The 17,809-nt window shown below is 38.7% G+C and overlaps 1 protein-coding gene across 5 annotated transcripts in view; it reads left to right on the forward strand.

The window, feature by feature from the left end:
- The window catches only part of TENM1 (teneurin transmembrane protein 1), a 662,362-nt gene that overhangs the window by 566,113 nt on the left and 78,440 nt on the right, over positions 1-17,809 (forward strand). For all 5 annotated transcript variants that reach the window (XM_069868106.1, XM_069868109.1, XM_069868108.1 and 2 more), the window contains 2 exons: positions 1,788-1,934; positions 12,887-13,103. In XM_069868106.1, coding sequence (XP_069724207.1) covers positions 1,788-1,934; positions 12,887-13,103 — 364 coding nt within the window. The remainder of the gene's footprint in view (positions 1-1,787; positions 1,935-12,886; positions 13,104-17,809) is intronic.

Here is a 17,809-nt window from a genome sequence, read left to right on the forward strand (position 1 = left end):
TGGACTTGATGATCCAACATGTCTTTTCCAACCTGGTTATTCTATGATTCTAAGTACCTTCCCTGAGTCTGGCAGCAGTGTCTCTGTTCTGGCCATGCTGTGCAGAGCAATGGTGCACATGCCCTTTACAAATGCACTGCTAGCTGAAATATCAAACAATCCAATATTCCAGAAAGTTTTGGGTGTTTATTTTCTATTTATTTTGTTATTTCTTCAGAATTAAATAATGATAAAAACATGTAGGCATTCATTTGTTTACCCTTGTAGTCTTGAAGGATAACCACACACAGCAGCAACATATAATCGCATGCAAGAAAATAATTAACTCTGCAGGACAATGAACTGAAGTGGAAAACACATCCACACTTCTCAGAACAGCTTTCACATCCTGCCCTTTTCCCCAGATCCCCAGAAAGGGCAAATGATTGGCCTTTATAGTGTATCTAGTAGCGGCCAACCTCATGCTATTTTAGAGCAGTAATTTCCACAATTCCAGTGTGAGAAAATTATGCTAACTCGCCTATAACCAGCAAGAGGGTCAGACTTTCCGCTATCCTTGCGCAGGTGTCATTGATAAACTGTAATGAGTGTAAGAAGAGTAGTGATGATGTGTCTAGTTGCCAGGAAATGTGCTGCATGCTGGTCTGTATGTCACAACCTGACAGACCAATCGTTCAGTTGTCCGACTCCCTGGTTGGCTCCACCAAAGCCCTTTTGGAGCATCTTGGGGCTGCCAAACAGATGTGCAGACCGAGGCCTCTTTATTTTTTCTCCTGCAAAAAAAATTATCTCTGATAACATCTAAGTGTTTATGTTCACTATCAAGTACAGAAGACTCTCAGTTCCTGTATGTCCATGCTGGCAAAAAGAAAGAAGCTCTCTTGGAAGGAACGCCACTTGAGCTGTTAAGCATATTACTGAGCTTTATCCATTGTCCTGTGGCACCATGTGTGACATGGTGTGGATCTGACAAATGTCTGAGCTGGCACTTAGCTATGCAAGCAGATGGACATGAGCGTACAAATCCAAGAGACAATTCCCCTCTCACCCTTTCTCAGAGATCTAGCTGAGAATGTCCAAATTACTTTTGATTCAGAGCTTGCAAGTGTGTAATCCAAGGATGCTACAGTCGTTGTTCTAGTTTTGATCTACATTCAGAGCCACTTAAGGTCAGGTGTTTGTCATATTTCAATCAGCTGTAATGTGAAGGAAGTGGAACTGGGCATTGGAAGAAAATGCTCCCTCCCTTGCTTTCTGTGGAATGACTTGTAGTGTAGTGTAAATCAAAATGGTTTTTTCTCAGTCAGCTGAGTATTTATGAACAGAATAAAAAGGTCACCTTTTCTCTCTGTGATGTGTAGGATTATGGCCATACATGCCAGTTTGTCATTTAAACAATATTTTCCATGTAGCTCAGTTATAAACATTGATTATGTAGATACCTTCCTTTGTGATATACAATTTATTTTTCAATGAGTAAAGAAAGAGGTGGACACGACAGACTATTAAACATCATCTTATATGTTTACTCACTTTTTTCCTGTGCACAAAAAGTTACACACTGAAAATTCCTCATTCCTCTCTGAGAAATTACTTTTGAGCAAGCAAAGGGAGGGATCAGGGTGGTGATTTTTTCCATATTTGGCCAAATTATAAATGGCTTGCAAGGGAGCTGTGATCATTTGAAGGCACCAAATATAATACTATATGAAATAATGTTAAAGAATAATTGCAACTGAAAAGAACAGTCCTCCATGAAAACTTCTCTTTTACATTTTCTTTTCTAGATGGCTGTCCAGGTCTCTGTTACGGAAATGGAAGGTGCACTCTTGATCAGAATGGATGGCACTGTGTTTGTCAAGTGGGCTGGAGTGGCTTGGGATGTAACGTTGTCATGGAAATGGTGTGTGGAGATAACCTGGACAATGATGGAGGTATGATACATAATTCATGTATCTCTGCCTATTTGTCACATCCTTGACTGTCATTTAAATGTATAGTTTTAGTATATGTTTTCCTTTTTGTCACAGAATGTCAGTGTTCGTCTGTTTACTCAAGGAAGTTCTTCTACCGACTTCATCTATAAGGGAACAGACCCTTATGCTAGATGTAATTCAAGGCAGAAACAGTGTATGTGCCATACCTATCATCCCAGTACTTGGGTTTTTTTGCATAAAAACAACCAACCAACCAACATGTAACAAGTAATTTCTTATATCCTTTTTCCACTCTACCTCATGTTCAAGATAACTCTCTCATCTGTTTTGGAAAAGACAGCCAATGAATACACAAATGAAAAAAACTTTGTGCCTGTCAAAATGCATCCAGAGTTTAGTCTTACGTTAATATTAAATGAATACATTTGCAAGCATAAAGCATACATTTAGAGATTTTTTTTAACATTAATATCTTTCTTGATGTTTCCACTGAGACACGATGCCATTCTTGCCATTGTCTGGATCTACGTTTGAACAGTCATTGATTAAGCTAGTGTAGAAATTATACAGAAGCAGTTCTTGAAAGTACCATAAACAGAGCCCTGTGCTAAAATAATCATTCACTTTTTTCCACCAACTGGACCAGAGCATTTGGCACTAAGTGGTCCCTTCCTCAGACCTCTCTATTCTTGATTTGTTCTAAAGCTGTGTAACTTTTAGGTTTGCTGGGAAAAACATTCTTCTTTCATAAGTTAGTCTCTGCCTCCTTTCCAGTAGTTCATTCTAGTCCACAAGCTTCTGCTTTTTCCTCAGGAAAAACATTCAGAGTCTGTTTCAAACATACTGGTGGAGAAAAGCCGCAACCTTCCTTCCTGATTGTTCTCCAAGCCAATTATTTTTCCAATCTATTTCAGTAATACTCCTTTACTCAACTGTTAAGAAGGACTTTGCTTTCCTCCCTACCATACTTTACAGCGTGCTTGCCCCCATACGCACAGCTGTGCAGCTTTCTCATTCAGACTGCGAATGCCTCAAACAGTTACATTTTTTTCTTTAGCTTGTACACTGAGATATATTGAAACATATATTATTGTGTCACACTTACAGACCATCTTAGCGTCTTGGGTGAGATCCCATACCCCGTTCTACTGCCAAACCTTAATATAATGACTGTTTATTTTCTTCTAGGTCATTGATAAATTAAGCTTGATTTAGGGCCAAGAACTGAAGTCACTGTGGGATCTCAATAGAAACATTCTGACTCAGTGATGATTCCTCATTTACTGATACATTTTGAGACCTTCTGATTTTGTATCCTGTGGGCTCTAAGACCATGCTGTCCTTTGGCAAAAGCTTCCTTGTTTCTGAACCCCCATTCAAAATCTCCTTATTCTTCTCTTATCCTTCCTTTTTCACCTTATTTCCAAGACTTCTTGACAACAGTCTCTCTGCGCTGGTGTGTGTCCCTTTCACACAAGGTCCCACAGCTGGCATCGCTGCCCCCTATATGCGTTCCCATCTGTCTGATGTTGTCCCCTGCTGTCCTGGCCACTGACTCACTCACCTGCATTCTTAAATCTGTCCACAAAAACCCTGTTTAGCCTGTAATGTATGTAAAGCATTCTCTGATACACTCTATGAACTGGCTCTGTATAAACTGCCCTTTATTGTGATTTTGGGTGCTTTATATTCTGCAATAACAGTGAGTTATTGAAAGAGTCGGCAGTTTTAACTCTAAATCTCCTTGAATTTGTCAGTTTAAGGCAGACACTTAACATCATTTCACTGCAGGTTTTAAAAGCAATTTTCTCTTTCCTTTTTAATGGCAACATAACATGGACTAGGACAGCTCTGTTGGCATTACAATTAGAGATAAGTGCAGAGAGAAATATTTAATTAATCTGGCTACTACAGATGGGCTAAAAGTAATTAAGTTTCCTTCACAATCAATTTTATATAAGAAAAGAAAATTATATCTACATATTAAAACCACTTCTCTTTATATATAAAGTTCATAGGACCTGATTTGGCGTAAGCATAAATTAGAAAAATTCCGGGAAGTAATTGGAGTTATAGCAGTGTTACATTAATGCAAAATCAGAAGCTGATTCCTAGTGTTTCAGGGTTTGTAGACACAACAGTAAAAACAGAAATTGGGAAGGAGACATGACATTACCTGTTAAATCCTGTTCACTGGGAGCTTGTGCCTCAGACTATGAGAATATTATGGTGGCGTAACAAGTTACCATCCATCAAGCTATATAACTGGATTAGATTCATAAAGATGGAAACTGTTACTGTTTTCACTATAGTTGTGGTGAGTTAAGAGCATGTGCTCAGTTGAATTACAGAAACTCAGCTGACAGGTAGTAACTTCCTAACCCTTTAGGATGTGATCACGTTCAGTCAGTGATGCATGGCCCAGGATATCATGCTCTAGGCCTAATTAAGTGCCACTGTATATTCCAAATCATAGTATTCTCACCTAGCAAAGGTCTTATTCCTTCCAGTTGTGTTTAAATCAAACATTTATATCTCAGTCCTTAGGAGGCTTTTTGTGCCTAAAGTTCATTAGGAGGAAGTCACAACCAAAGAATAAAGTTGTAGTAAAGTTGAACAATTTCAAACAAATTCTAATTTCAGGACCTAGGCAGAGTGACAGTTTTGTGTAATTATTAGTTGATTTATTATGCGGTACTTTCAGAGACTGAAAACTGAGATTTTTACAATATAAAAATATATTCAAACACACAGTAGGAAAAACGTGTTAGAAACTGAAGTTGGAACTAATGCTCCAACTGTAGGGATTGAATAATGTCATCTATTTGGCATGAGGAAGTGATAGGGTAATTACTTGATCTGCAGTAACAGCACAAAAAGCTTTGGGAGGGAGGAAGTCTTGAATTCATTTTTTAAGGACTGGTATATTACATAAAGGCAAGCCACAAGTATATTCACAGGTTTCCCAGTTGCACAGACACTGAGGCACCAAATTCCTTATCAATGCAGTTACCCATGATAGTAAGGTTAAACACACACGGAAATATTTTCCTGAGCAGGGAGAATGTTTTCTTTCAGAGCCCCATTAGGATATGCTGTACTTGTAACCTGACTGTACCATAACTGCCATTCCCATTCCATCTCATAACTCTCTGTTAGATTTTTTTTCTACTTGCAGACTTAAGGGCACATTTACCTCTTCAAATATCACTACAAATATCATTGAAAAGGTCTTAGCATTATAACAGATGCACGACGGTATGGTTTGCACTTGCTCTTGTGGAGTGCATCTGCAGTCTGTTAGGAGTGTGATGTCCATTAAATAATGCCAAGAAGTCAGGCAGATGTCCTTTGTGGTGGGGACCTTCCTTCACCGTGGCTTCCCTCCACATAACGTTATTCCCCATTTCTCATTCTCCTTCTTTCATTGTCATGACTGATTTTTTTTTCAGTTTATAAGATGACAATGCAGCCCACCTGAGCAGGTCATTTTCTCTTGTCCTGCCATTATGTTAGACTCATTTAGAAGCTTCAGCACCTCCCAGAGATTGCTGGAAATCTCTGCCGAGTTCTGCAAAGTGAGTGCCTGTATCCTGGGTGCAAGGAGGCAGAGCAAGCTGCCGCAGCATTGGGACATGCAAGGTGCTCAGCACCAGCTCACAGGTCACCTCCCCCAGCCCTGCCAAGCCACAATTTACCTACTATTCTGTGATATATTTACATTGCTGCTGCATGTACATGTCTGTCTTTTAGGGTGAAAGTTGCAGCCTGTTACTCCCATTAATTTCTTTAATACAGATACCTTTTTCAAACATGCCTGCGTATCTTTTGTGTTCTTTTTCATTTGAGAATCAATCTCTGCTGTTTGTTTTTAAGGAAATTACTACAGGCTTTGGATTCTCTCCCAAATATCCTTTCAGTTTCTTCAGACAGTTTTTGTAGCTTTCTTCAAGCTTTTCTAAGCACACAAAAATATATGACTCAGCATAGCCTTGGGTTGATAACCAGTGCTGCTAAAATATTGATGTATTTCTGACCCATCTATTGGCATTTTAATAACCTATCCATCACAGAGATATTGAGTCTATGTATAAGTGATATGCTATTATTACATAGTATAAATAATACTGATGGGAATGATTTTCATTGTTGCTGAGCAGCGAGGACTCCCCAGGGATACTCACAGTTTCTGAAAAATATACCCTAATATATTTGCATTCTCCTGTGTGTCAGGGGCCAAACACCACTGCTATTCCCTGGATAAAACACTGCAGTCTTTTCACAGGCACACTGGTGGGTTTCAGATGTCCTTGTACAAATGCCAGTGTTCCCAGTTAAAAGCATCACTGCCTGTTGCATGCTGTGTATTATGGCTAAAATTTGAGAAGCAGTCTGGATTACTGCATACGAATAAACATGAGAGACTCATGGCAGTTACTGCTGCTTAGTCTTTTCTGAAGTTACTCTTTGATTCAGTTTGCTTAGATTCATAGAATCGTAGAATAACCAGGTTGGAAGAGACCCACTGGATCATCGAGTTCAACCATTCATATCAAACACTAAACCATGTCCCTCAGTGCCTCATCCACCCGTCCCTTAAACACCTCCAGGGAAGGTGACTCAACCGCCTCCCTGGGCAGCCTCTGCCAGTGCCCAATGACCCTTTCTGTGAAAAATTTTTTCCTAATGTCCAGCCTGAACCTCCCCTGGCAGAGCTTGAGGCCATTCCCTCTTGTCCTGTCCCCTGTCACTTGGGAGAAGAGCCCAGCTCCCTGCTCTCCACAACCTCCTTTCAGGTAGTTGTAGAGAGCAATGAGGTCTCCCCTCAGCCTCCTCTTCTCCAGGCTAAACACCCCCAGCTCTCTCAGCCGTTCCTCATAAGGCCTGTTCTCCAGCCCCTTCACCAGCTTCGTTGCCCTTCTCTGGACTCTCTCCAGAGCCTCAACATCCTTCTTGTGGTGAGGGGCCCAGAACCCTGACTGAACCTAACTGAGTCTCTGGTGGAACAAGTCGACACAGTCATAGTTTAATGCTTATTTGAAATCTGTAAAAGAAAGCAGGCAAATGCAAGTTGAAGACTCCTGTGGATCTTTTTCACAAACAACAACAGTATTGAACAATTGATCATGCAGATGTACCAAAAAGTTCAAATGTTGAGAGTCACGGTGTTGAGTTTTTTAGGTTGCCCTGCATAAGGAATTCAGAGAACAAAATTTGCTTACTGTAAGGTGAAACTTAAAGCTAATTTTTTACTTTCACTGGAAATGTTCTGGACGTTGTTCTCATAGCTCCGTGGCTGGCTTGCACTCACTGGGATCAATATAAAGACATCAGTACAGTACACTGGGAAGAGCACTTACAGACACACCCTTGGGTTGGTCTGCAGCAGTGAAAATGAAGGTCGTAGATATTATTTGTAATAAGCATTATATTTTATATAGAGGTGGGCTGATTTTCATGTAACTGAGCAAATGTATTTATTAGTATGTGTGTTTGCGAGTATGCCTACATATGAGCATATGCACCACTTCTTGTAGCATTCTGGGTTTGGCATTAACTGGCAAGCTTCAAACCTATTATCTTTACCATTAGTAGTGTCTTCTCCATCAGTGACAAAAGCTTGAAAGGGTGAGAACTCTGCTCTTCTAATGAACTTTAAAGCAGAATAGCAACTTGTTGCTAACTGTTTACATTTTGCTTGCCAGAGCCTAACAACAGTCGATGGTTTATTAACATGACTAACAGAGTAATGTGGGAGGTAGAGTCTGATTGAATTTGTTGTTTTCAAATCCAGTCAATAAAGAGTCTCTGTGCTTTGAACAGAGCTGCTGTGAACATTGTGTACTGCACTGGGAAGCCACTGCTGCCAAAATTAGAACTGCTTTGTTCTTTACTTCACTTACTAGTGAACCAACCAAGTACCTCTTTAACGTCCTCGTGGTGTTGTCCAGAGGAGGTGAAGGGGCTGGAGAACAAGTCAAATGAGGGGCAGCTGAGAGAACTGGGATTGTTTAGAGTAGAGAATAGGAGCCTCATTGGAAACCTCATTGCTCTCTACAACTCCCTTAAAGTAGGCCCAAAATATGTGATTTCCTCCATGTTTTTGCTATTAACTTATAGCTGACAAAAGGCCTTTATCATTTTTTACTGTTATTTTATTTCATTGAGGATTTAATGTAGATATTATGCAGCATCTGGAAAGCTCAAATACAAAACATGAAATACAGTTATTGTAGAGCATTTGCCTAAACATGGTAAGTAAAGAAGTAAACTGCCAGACAGTAACCAGTGGAGTGGTGGGTCCATAGCGCCATTCCCAATTTGTCTAGCTGCTGAAAGCAATCATCCATGTATTAAAAATTGTAAGGTGTACATTAGAGAATGTGTTGTACTTAGCACAGTGTCTTTCATGACTGCAGGTTCATTTCATCACATTTATGGCATTCTTTACATCATATTAAAAGAAAAACATAAATAAATAAATATATAAATGTATAAGCTATAAAATATATTTAATTTGATGGAAAATATTGTGTGATTCCATTGACACAAACTGCTGACACAGTAGGTATTAATATCATTCCTTATGGAAAGCTTCCTGAAAGGATTCCTTCCTCAGCAAGGAAATGGGAAAATCTTGTCCTAACTGTGAACTACAGAAATGAAGAGAAGAATGGTTTGACTGCAAACAGAGCAATTTGGCTTGGCATGCTTTACCTACTCTTTGAGTTTAAGTTATTTGAATGCTATGAAGTGCTTTTTACCCTCAAGTTGATCTTTGTGAATTCTGTTGTAGTAGTAATGTTAGAAATATTTTAATTGCCTAATTTACTTACTAAAATGAAAGTCCTAGTCCATTGTTGTCCCTTGCATTCAAAACATCATACCTGGAAGATGTGAAACCATAATCTCAGACTCATCAAAATTTGAATCACTTTGTTATCACACCCCTGTTATACATTTTATTCTGCACCTGTGCTCTGATGCACTTTGTGGTAATTGACAGTAAAAACTTAAGTAAAGAGGTTCCCCTGCTGTAAGAATTACAGGTTTTGCTGTTTGTGGTAGTTTGTTCATATTACTGACGCTTGCCTTCTGAGATTTAGTAGAAACCCTGTTGTTTTCTTAACATGGTAAGTTCTTTAATAGTTAGTTGCTGATATGAAAACTTAACTAAAAAATGTGACCGTTGGTTGACAATTCAGTAATACATTTGTAGCATTTTCAAGTGACTTTGAGTTTGATGCTATAGTTTCTAAACCAGATTTGATTTTGAGTTATTCTCCTAGATTAAAAGTCTCATTTCAAATAGGATTAGTTTGTTGAAATGCATGCACTTACTAATATGATTTCCATTATCATAAACTGCCTCCATATGTAAGTTGTGAATTCTGTACCGGTTTATTTTACTTGGTTCATTTTAATGGATGTCATGTTGAATTACTGTAATTTGGTTTTGGGATTTAGATTTGTTTTCTTTCTTTCTTTTAAATCATATAAGTTAAAAACAAAGTCATAAATGAGCCTCAAGTGGAACAAAGATTTTATCTGGCCTTAAGAGTTCCCTGTTTGTTCCAAAATAGGTGTTTTATTCTTTTACTTCAGTACAAAATGTGAGAAATATTTTTCAGTTTTATGCAGGTAGATTTCTTTTCTAAATGTTGTTTGATTGCGTGGAAAATCTAGAAGTTCCATTATTCAGAAAATTTTAGTTAATGCTTCTTAAATACATACACCCAGTGACCTGAGTTAGGCCTGAGCCAAATATGCAACGTCGAGAGTCCCTAGAGGAGCTGGTGCTGCTGCGCCTCCTGCCTCACTGCCATGGAGTGTCTTCTCCAGGCCTATCATCTGTTTCAATCTGCATAGTTGAAAGGAGAGACCAAAACAAATTGTCCTCTAATCAATGAAAAGATTTAAAAATTGAAAAAAAAAATACAGCTTGCAAGAGAGAAAAGCCATCAATGATAATTTGTAACCTGAAGGCTGCTACTTTGCATTAACATTTATATTTTTGTTGGCAATTTTTCCTTCTGCCAGCTTTGCAGCCTCAGCTCCCAAGGCCGTGAGCTGGTTTTGGTGTATCCAGTGCTTCGTATTTTCATGGTGGTGTTAGAACAAATGCTGTGCTCACCATGGGTTATTCAGACATTCTTCTGGGACTTCATAACCTTACTAATGAGAAAGCCACTCTTTTGTAGCCCTGAGAGCCTGGAGAGGCAAATGAAACCAAGTGCAAGTAATTTATACCGAAATAACTCCATTAGCAGAACCTGTAAGAGTTTATACCATCGTCACTTTGCTGACAAGTAAACTGCAAGGAAAAGATGAAAATTGAATCTGACTGGAAGATGGAACCTTTACTTGGTTTCTTTTTGTGTACATGAATGCAGTGTTTTTTCCCAGGCATGTAACCTGTTGACCGAAGTGAAGAAGAATGAGGACTCTATTAAATAAAGCCGAGTATTTAATTGATATTTTTATAACTATTTCTTTTCTAAGCAAATCTTCATATTCTAATATTTCTATGACTTTTCATGTTTATTTCTTAAATAAATAAGAGAATCAGGTCAGCTCATTTCCCACATCTAATGGCTTGTTGACAAGATAAAAATTAATCAGAATAGCTACTGTGGAATAAATTACTCCAAAATAGCTTCCCCATGGATACTGTTATTCTGAAGTAACTGTGCCTTTTTTCCGATTGATGCTTTTTCTGCCAGACCAATGTTTATCGAGTTTCCCAGGCAGGCAGCAGTCACCTTGTAGAAATTAGTCCCTTCCAGAAAGTGCCTTGACTCCTTGAGCAAGACTTGTCACTGCCATTACCATTCCATCCGTAGAGACCAGGCGTCAGTGGCTATGCCTAGCCACATCAGAGCCTTCCACAGACATCTGCCCCAGTATAAAGGAAAAGCAAAAGATTTTAATTTCTTTATTGCATTTTCAAGTCTAGTGGAATTCTTTAATATATGCAGTCTTTGAGAACCTAATATTAATTTGATGCTTTTCAGTTCACTTATTAGTAATATAGGAAGTTTCATTCTTAGATAAATAAGAGGAAGCACTTTTCGTGAACATAAAGTGTCAACACTTGAAGTCAGTGAAATCAACGTTTCCCTTGACGCTCTCCTCCCACCACTGGCAAATGTCTTCAGGACTGGGGGTATGTGGAAAGAATTTAAAGCATCCACTGACCTGTAGCTATGCCGGCCTTGCTGGATGCAAGGGTCTTCGATTAGTGTTGCTAGCTATCTACAGTTGCCCTTGGCTCATTTTCACAAAAACTAGCCTGCTCTAGCTGATTTCCCAGCTGCAGTAGAATAGATTTGTTAATATTTTTTGCTTAACCAAGCAATTACCTTGCTCAAGGTCAGGCAAGGATTTTCAGATTCCAGGAAAGCCCATTTCTTAATACTTGTTTGTTCTGTAGAAGGGCTTTTGCTTTCTTTTCAAAGTGAATATTTTATGCTGTTATTTACTAAGCATTCAGACAGTGCAGTGTGCTCAACTGAGAAAAGAGCAGAGTTGTCTGAGGGTTGGTCTCGCACCCATTGAAGTAAATAACAAAACAGCAGCAGCTTCCCTGATAACGCAGTTTGCCCTTTGGAGTTAAAAGTTCATAGGCACCAAAGTGTTGGTATGAGCAGAGCATGATAAGTCGAAGCATGAAGTGAAAACATCTGACAGTATTTTAATCCTATAGCATTCTGATTTTAACACGAGGGAAATCCATACAACACTATGATGGCTCCACATTTATTCAGACCGACCTTGTTTAAAAGGCAAAGAGATGTCTTTGTTGAAGGATACAATGCCTTAATTTTGCTTTATGTGCAACAGTGTGCTTGTCGAGTTAGAAACAGCCAGGTCACAAAATAGATGCTTAAGAAGATAGCTGGATATTTTACTATACTTTATTAAATCTGTTTCTGGGTGGGAGTGTAATTTAGGCAGTTTGGATGTCTAAGCTGCTGATAGAAGCAATTAAAAGCCAATAGCCCAATTTTAATTTTATTTAGGTGCTTAAATTAGATGCACTTCAGTGCTTCACTTGTTGTCATAAAGTTTGGACATTTAAGTAACTGAATTTCAGCCACAAATGTTGCAAGTTTCTCCATGAAGAAATGTAGTTTTTTGAAAAAAAATCACTTATTTCTCCTGGGTTTCATATTTTAGAATGGAGGGAGGAGGAATAGGCTTATTGTCACTTTCGAAATTTGTTTTCCTGATGCAAACACCTGTGGAGAAGACGGTATCTGTCAGGTCACTGGGATAGAGTCTGCATCAAGGTGTATATTTATATATCACCAACTACAAAAGGGCTGTAGTCATGATTCTGCTGGGTTTGGATCATTCTAGTATTGCAACCAATAAATGAATAGTAAACATCCTAAAGCACCAATAAAACTATTGTAGGGCTTAAAATAGAAGTCAGACAGCTATAACAAATACCTTTTTTACTGCTGTAGTGAGGATGCTTATGAGAGTTAGATAACATTTCAGATTCATTATTGCAGACTGGTTAGCAAATGTGTATTCTTCAACAGGAGTGAACAGGTAGTAGTGACAATAAACAATAAAGGATTATTAGGGATATCAGCTCCATAGTGTGGATCATGCACCCATTGGACTAACAAGTACTGTAGTGGTTTTCTTCTTCTGCCTGTTCTGCCGTGAGGGCAGTCCCACTCTTCCATACATATTCACTTAGTATCTAGGTTCTGTTTTCTTATCATGGTGTGGAGTACGGTGATACGGTGCTAATGACTACGCAGAAAGAGCCTTCCTGGTCTAAGCCTGTACTTTAATGCTTTATTGAGTTTGAATGTGTCATAATCAGCATACCTTAAATTGATTAAAAAGTTCCTGTGCTCTCCCATAGTAAACACAGTGTTTCATTATCAGAATCACTCAATTTTCTGAACTTTCCATTCTTTTCATTTCAGATGGCTTGACAGACTGTGTAGACCCTGACTGTTGTCAGCAAAGCAATTGTTATGCAAGTCCTCTCTGCCAGGGTTCGCCTGACCCCCTTGATCTCATTCAGCACAGCCAACCGCCTTTCTCTCAGCATCCTCCGAGGCTCTTTTACGATCGAATCAGATTCCTTATTGGGAAGGAAAGCACTCATGTAATCCCAGGAGATGTCTTATTTGAGAGCAGGTGAGTTTTCTTACAGGTTAAAGACTTTTCTGAATATTGAGAACTGCAATGAAATTATTTAACCAGGAAAGAAACAGCAATATCTGGATAGCTGAGAATTCTTCATTGGTGATCAAATGAGGATCTCATTTATCAGATACTCATTACTACCTGTCTAGCTCACAGAAGTGTTACAACAAACTCTAATACGCTTATCAACAAGACTTTGTTGTGGAAGGTAAGCTATCTTATAGTTACGAAATAAGTGATGTAGCTACGTGTAATGGCAAGATGCTGAAGGACAAGTTGGATTCATATGCACTGTATTCAGTCATCTTTCTGCCCATTAGAATTTGATTGGTAGTTGTAATTGCACATTGTAATTGACATGTGTCACTTACATATAATCGAGATACCTAATTAAACGGGGTTTTTTTTTGTTTCACTGCATGTTGATAGACTAGTGTTGAGTTTGCCGTTTTGTGCTGTGTGTTACTCTCAAGCTGTCATGCGAACAGCAGAGTGATCTCTGAGAGTTTGTGAGATTGGCTTGCCCTTTAACAGGAAAAGAGACTGTGCTGTAGGAAAAGCGGCACTTAGTTCCTCAGAAAACTTGGTAACGCATATTTTCTTGAGCATTTGAAATGCAGGGGCACATGAGGTTTTATGCTGTAGTTCGCCTGGGAAGCTATAACTTAAATGCTGACAGAGATCCACAAATCATCCACATCACCTAACTATTACCCCTGTCAACTAGGCCTTTACATTAGGTAAACCGTGTTCCAGTAATAAGGGCATAAGAATTATTATATTTTCACAGTATACTGCATAGCACTTAGGTTACAACCTTGACTTCATTCCGTAGCTCTGCACAAATTCAGCTCACTTTCTTTTTGCAACTTATTCATTTTTAATAAAGTAAATATGTAAACAGTCTCTTTATTGATCTGAAATAGCTAAACATTTAATCACTATTAATAATGTAACAGGGTGTTATAAATATGTAGAACAATAGCACATGAAAATGAACTCCATGCAAAGCACCCACCAGTGGCAGGTCTCTGGCTGAACAAACAGTGTCATTGCACCCGGTGTGAGGTCCTTCGCAGGCTGTGGGCCGTTTAAACTAAAAGTCATCAGTGAAATATTTTCTTATCAAAATGCCTTACAGTGAGGTGTTTCCAGAGAGGAGGTGAGCACTCAAGTTGCCTGTACAATGTTCTGTGACATTGCAAATGTTAGCAGCCAGATTGCACATAATCCCATCAACGTGCTTTTATAGATATAAGGAACTGATCTTTTAAAGCTATCATTGATAGGATTTAACTTGGATTTAAAAGCTTTTTCTGAGTACAGTATTTCATTTCTTTACCCTGATATCTGCCATGCCTTTGAAGAACGAAAAGCAGTGAAAGCTCGTGTGGAAGCAGCAGCCCACCCTCGCCATGGTTTGCTACTTTATACAACTGAGAAATACAACTTGTACTTGTGTTGGTGCATTGTTCACACCCAAGATATCATTTCCTCTTACTGTAAAGAAATTTCTAGTTAGTTTGGTGAGAAGATCATTGGGATGCAGATGAAGCTGGCAGTATCTTTGGAATCAGGGCGGTGCCTGGAGACTTTCACTGTGCCATGTCTCCTGGATTTTGTCAACAGTAATCTGCAATGTGCTGGGCACCTTGAGGAATTCATTGGTCCACACTTTGCTTGATCCTCAGGTCTTCCAGGCTGTTGAAAAATTGCTCATCCGTAAGTCAAATATTATTAAAAACTGCCAGAATTTTCCTCAAGGATGACAGATCTCAGGAGGAGGCAACAGCTTGGTTGTGCTGCCTCTGTTCAGAAATCTTCCTCTGACACTGTCAATCTGACTGTCATCTACTGTTTGTTCTTCTCCTGGGAATTAAGATTACTGAAAAAAATATAGAAAGACAACTGTTACTACACTAAAATATCAGTAATCTGTGATCCTGCCTATCTAGTGCAGACCAAAGAATGCTTAGGGTTTTTTAATCTTCTTGCATTTATTGCTGAAAAGGTTGCATCCAGGCAGATGATGATATCGAGTCATGGCTGCCTGCAGTGTCACTTGCTTTATAGCACTGGTGGTTCACCATTAAGTGTTGGAAGGACTGGATGAACTAGTTATTTATTTCAGAGCACCGGCATGTATTCCCACTGGTGCTCGAATTTCAACTTTTCTTTTTTTCCTCCTTTGCAAATACTCTCTGAGACCAATAGGAAGATTAAAGAAGTTTTTTACAATGTTTGTACAGTATTTTACAGTGTTTTACTGTACAATAGGTCGGTAGAACTCCAGTATGGGTGATATTTACATGGAGTTCACTGTAGATAAAGCCAAAGTAAATTTGAATAGATTTGGGAAAGCTATCAAAAAAATGATGAATATTATCTCTGTCCTTCAGACTGAGAGTGTTTTGTCTCTGCTATATCCTGACATTTTCAACATCATGGGAAATAGTAAAAGTACTTGTTTTGAAAACTGTTTTGACACCATACTTTTTCATTTGCATCTTGAACTTTAGCTTAAATCTAATTTTTTAACATTTGGCTTCTGCAGTGCTGTCAGGGTGTTGCATTGAGCCGTGGCTAAATACTACACAAGGAATAGTGTCAAGGAGCTAAATGTTTTCAAAACATAGTTTGCTTTTTATTATGCCAAAGCTATGTCATTTCTACTGAGTTTTTACAAGCTCCCAACTTAAACTGTAATGTGCTGAAAGGTAGATTAGACACATTCTGAATAAATGGAAATGTACTTGCTTACATCGGGAACGGTTTTGACCTACTGCATATAGCAGGGTGTAGCAGATTAAAATGTTTTTATCAACTATTGTTCTCAGGAAGGTTTTTAGCTTGTTTCTTTGCTGAATATTTTTAATGCATGCTGCTGGCAAGCTATTCGACTCGCTGCAAATTGCCTACAAAAAGGGTCCAGTGTATGGTACTGAATTAATTACCCTTCAAAGGCTGCTTACAGCAACATTGTCAGCAGGAAGAAATGAATGTACCTTACTAGCCTTTAGCTTAATTTCTCTGATTGAAGATTTTAATCAGAAATGTAATACAGTAAATGACAGCTTCTGATAATGTGGCACGTGTGAATTCACAAGTTGCCTGACAGAGTTCCACATCTGAGCCTAATGTCTCAGCAAATACTGGCAATGTAACACACAAAACAAGAGCAAAAAAAATAGCAAATAAGTAGTAGCAGAGCAAAGCAAAATGGTGGGGGAATAATAAAATGCTTTACAAGTAGAGAATGCATCTAGAATTTTAAATTTCCATTTATATTTTAAATTAGAGATGTCAAACAAATGCCTGATGGCACAGAGTTGAGACACACTGAATTGAGATCCTCAGTGGAATGACCCGTGAAGCACCGGCAGAGAAATCCTGCTTCTTTTAGGCCACCTGCAACCCCTGGGAATCTCTGCTTTTCTCTCAAAAAGCCAACTGCTCCCTCTGGAGTTGCAGATTTAGTACAACTTGCCAGGGAACTAGAAACATCCTTAATGCATTTGAAAACACTAGGGTGGTTTATCAGGAGCATGTTCCTTCCCAGCTCCTCCAAATTAGAAAAGACATTTGTTAAAACAACTTGGGTAGCCTTAGTCCAAGATTATGCAATCGTTGCATGTAGGTGACTGTTGGGGAGGCAGTATGAGGTATTATCCCCATGATAAAGAAAAACAGGCCAATCACAATGTAGAGTAAATAGTGTAGAATAAATCTTAGATGCTGGGAATAGGAAAGGGGCATACAGCACATCAAGAATCATCTTTAGAGGTTTCTCTGTTAAAATTAAGAGAAGCAGTGAGTGGTAGCAAGGTCTATAGCTCATCTGGAAAGAGGGTAAATGTTGAAGCAAGGAAGCGTGAAGTGGCAGTTGAGTATGAAGTGACATCACTGGAGAGAACATGCCCTGAAAGCTCTGGTAAGAAAAGGAATTAAGTGAGGTCTTCTGCAAGCAGCAAAGCTGCAGGGAATCTGCATACCAGCATGCCTCCAGGCACAGTTATCTGCTTTTTGGGCTGTCAGGTTATTGGGAAAGGAGGGAGAACCTGCTGCAGACTGGAGACTTGTTTGTTACCTCCCGAAGCCTTTGAGATTAGTGCCAGTCATAAAGTAACTGAAAAATGTTTTCCTACCCACAGTAAATGCAAAAATTAAAACTATTTCTGATCAAACACTTAGTCAGAGATTTAGTAGAAGCCAGTAATTCAAGAGGGGCCAGAGAGTAGATGGCTTTTCGACTTGAAGTAGATAATAAAAAGACAATAAATAATGAGGGCAAATGTAGCGACACAGAGGCAGGCTTAAAACATTTAAAATCTAAAAGATTGCAAAGACAGTTCACTACAGATAAATGTAGAATAATGAGGTTTATGAGTCTTTATCACATACTGTAAATGTCTGTGGCTTGTAAAATACGACAAATAAAATAGGAGCAAGAAAGTTGAAAGATATGTCTCTTCATATTATTTATGGATAACGAGAAAAGTGAATGAGTCGAGGAAGGAAAGAGTATGCGTGAAATAATGAAGACTTTGATGAGTTGTTATTACATAAATCTGCTTGATAAAATATGAGGACAGAGTAGAGTCAGAAGACAGGCCTGTGTGGAATGAACAAACAGAAGTAGGAGAATAATGTACTGAATAATGATCACTCTTAGGGGTCTCTCTCACACCGATGTGTGT

This window comes from Phaenicophaeus curvirostris, chromosome 13 (assembly GCF_032191515.1).
Source record: "Phaenicophaeus curvirostris isolate KB17595 chromosome 13, BPBGC_Pcur_1.0, whole genome shotgun sequence".
Taxonomy (NCBI): Eukaryota; Metazoa; Chordata; class Aves; order Cuculiformes; family Cuculidae; genus Phaenicophaeus; species Phaenicophaeus curvirostris.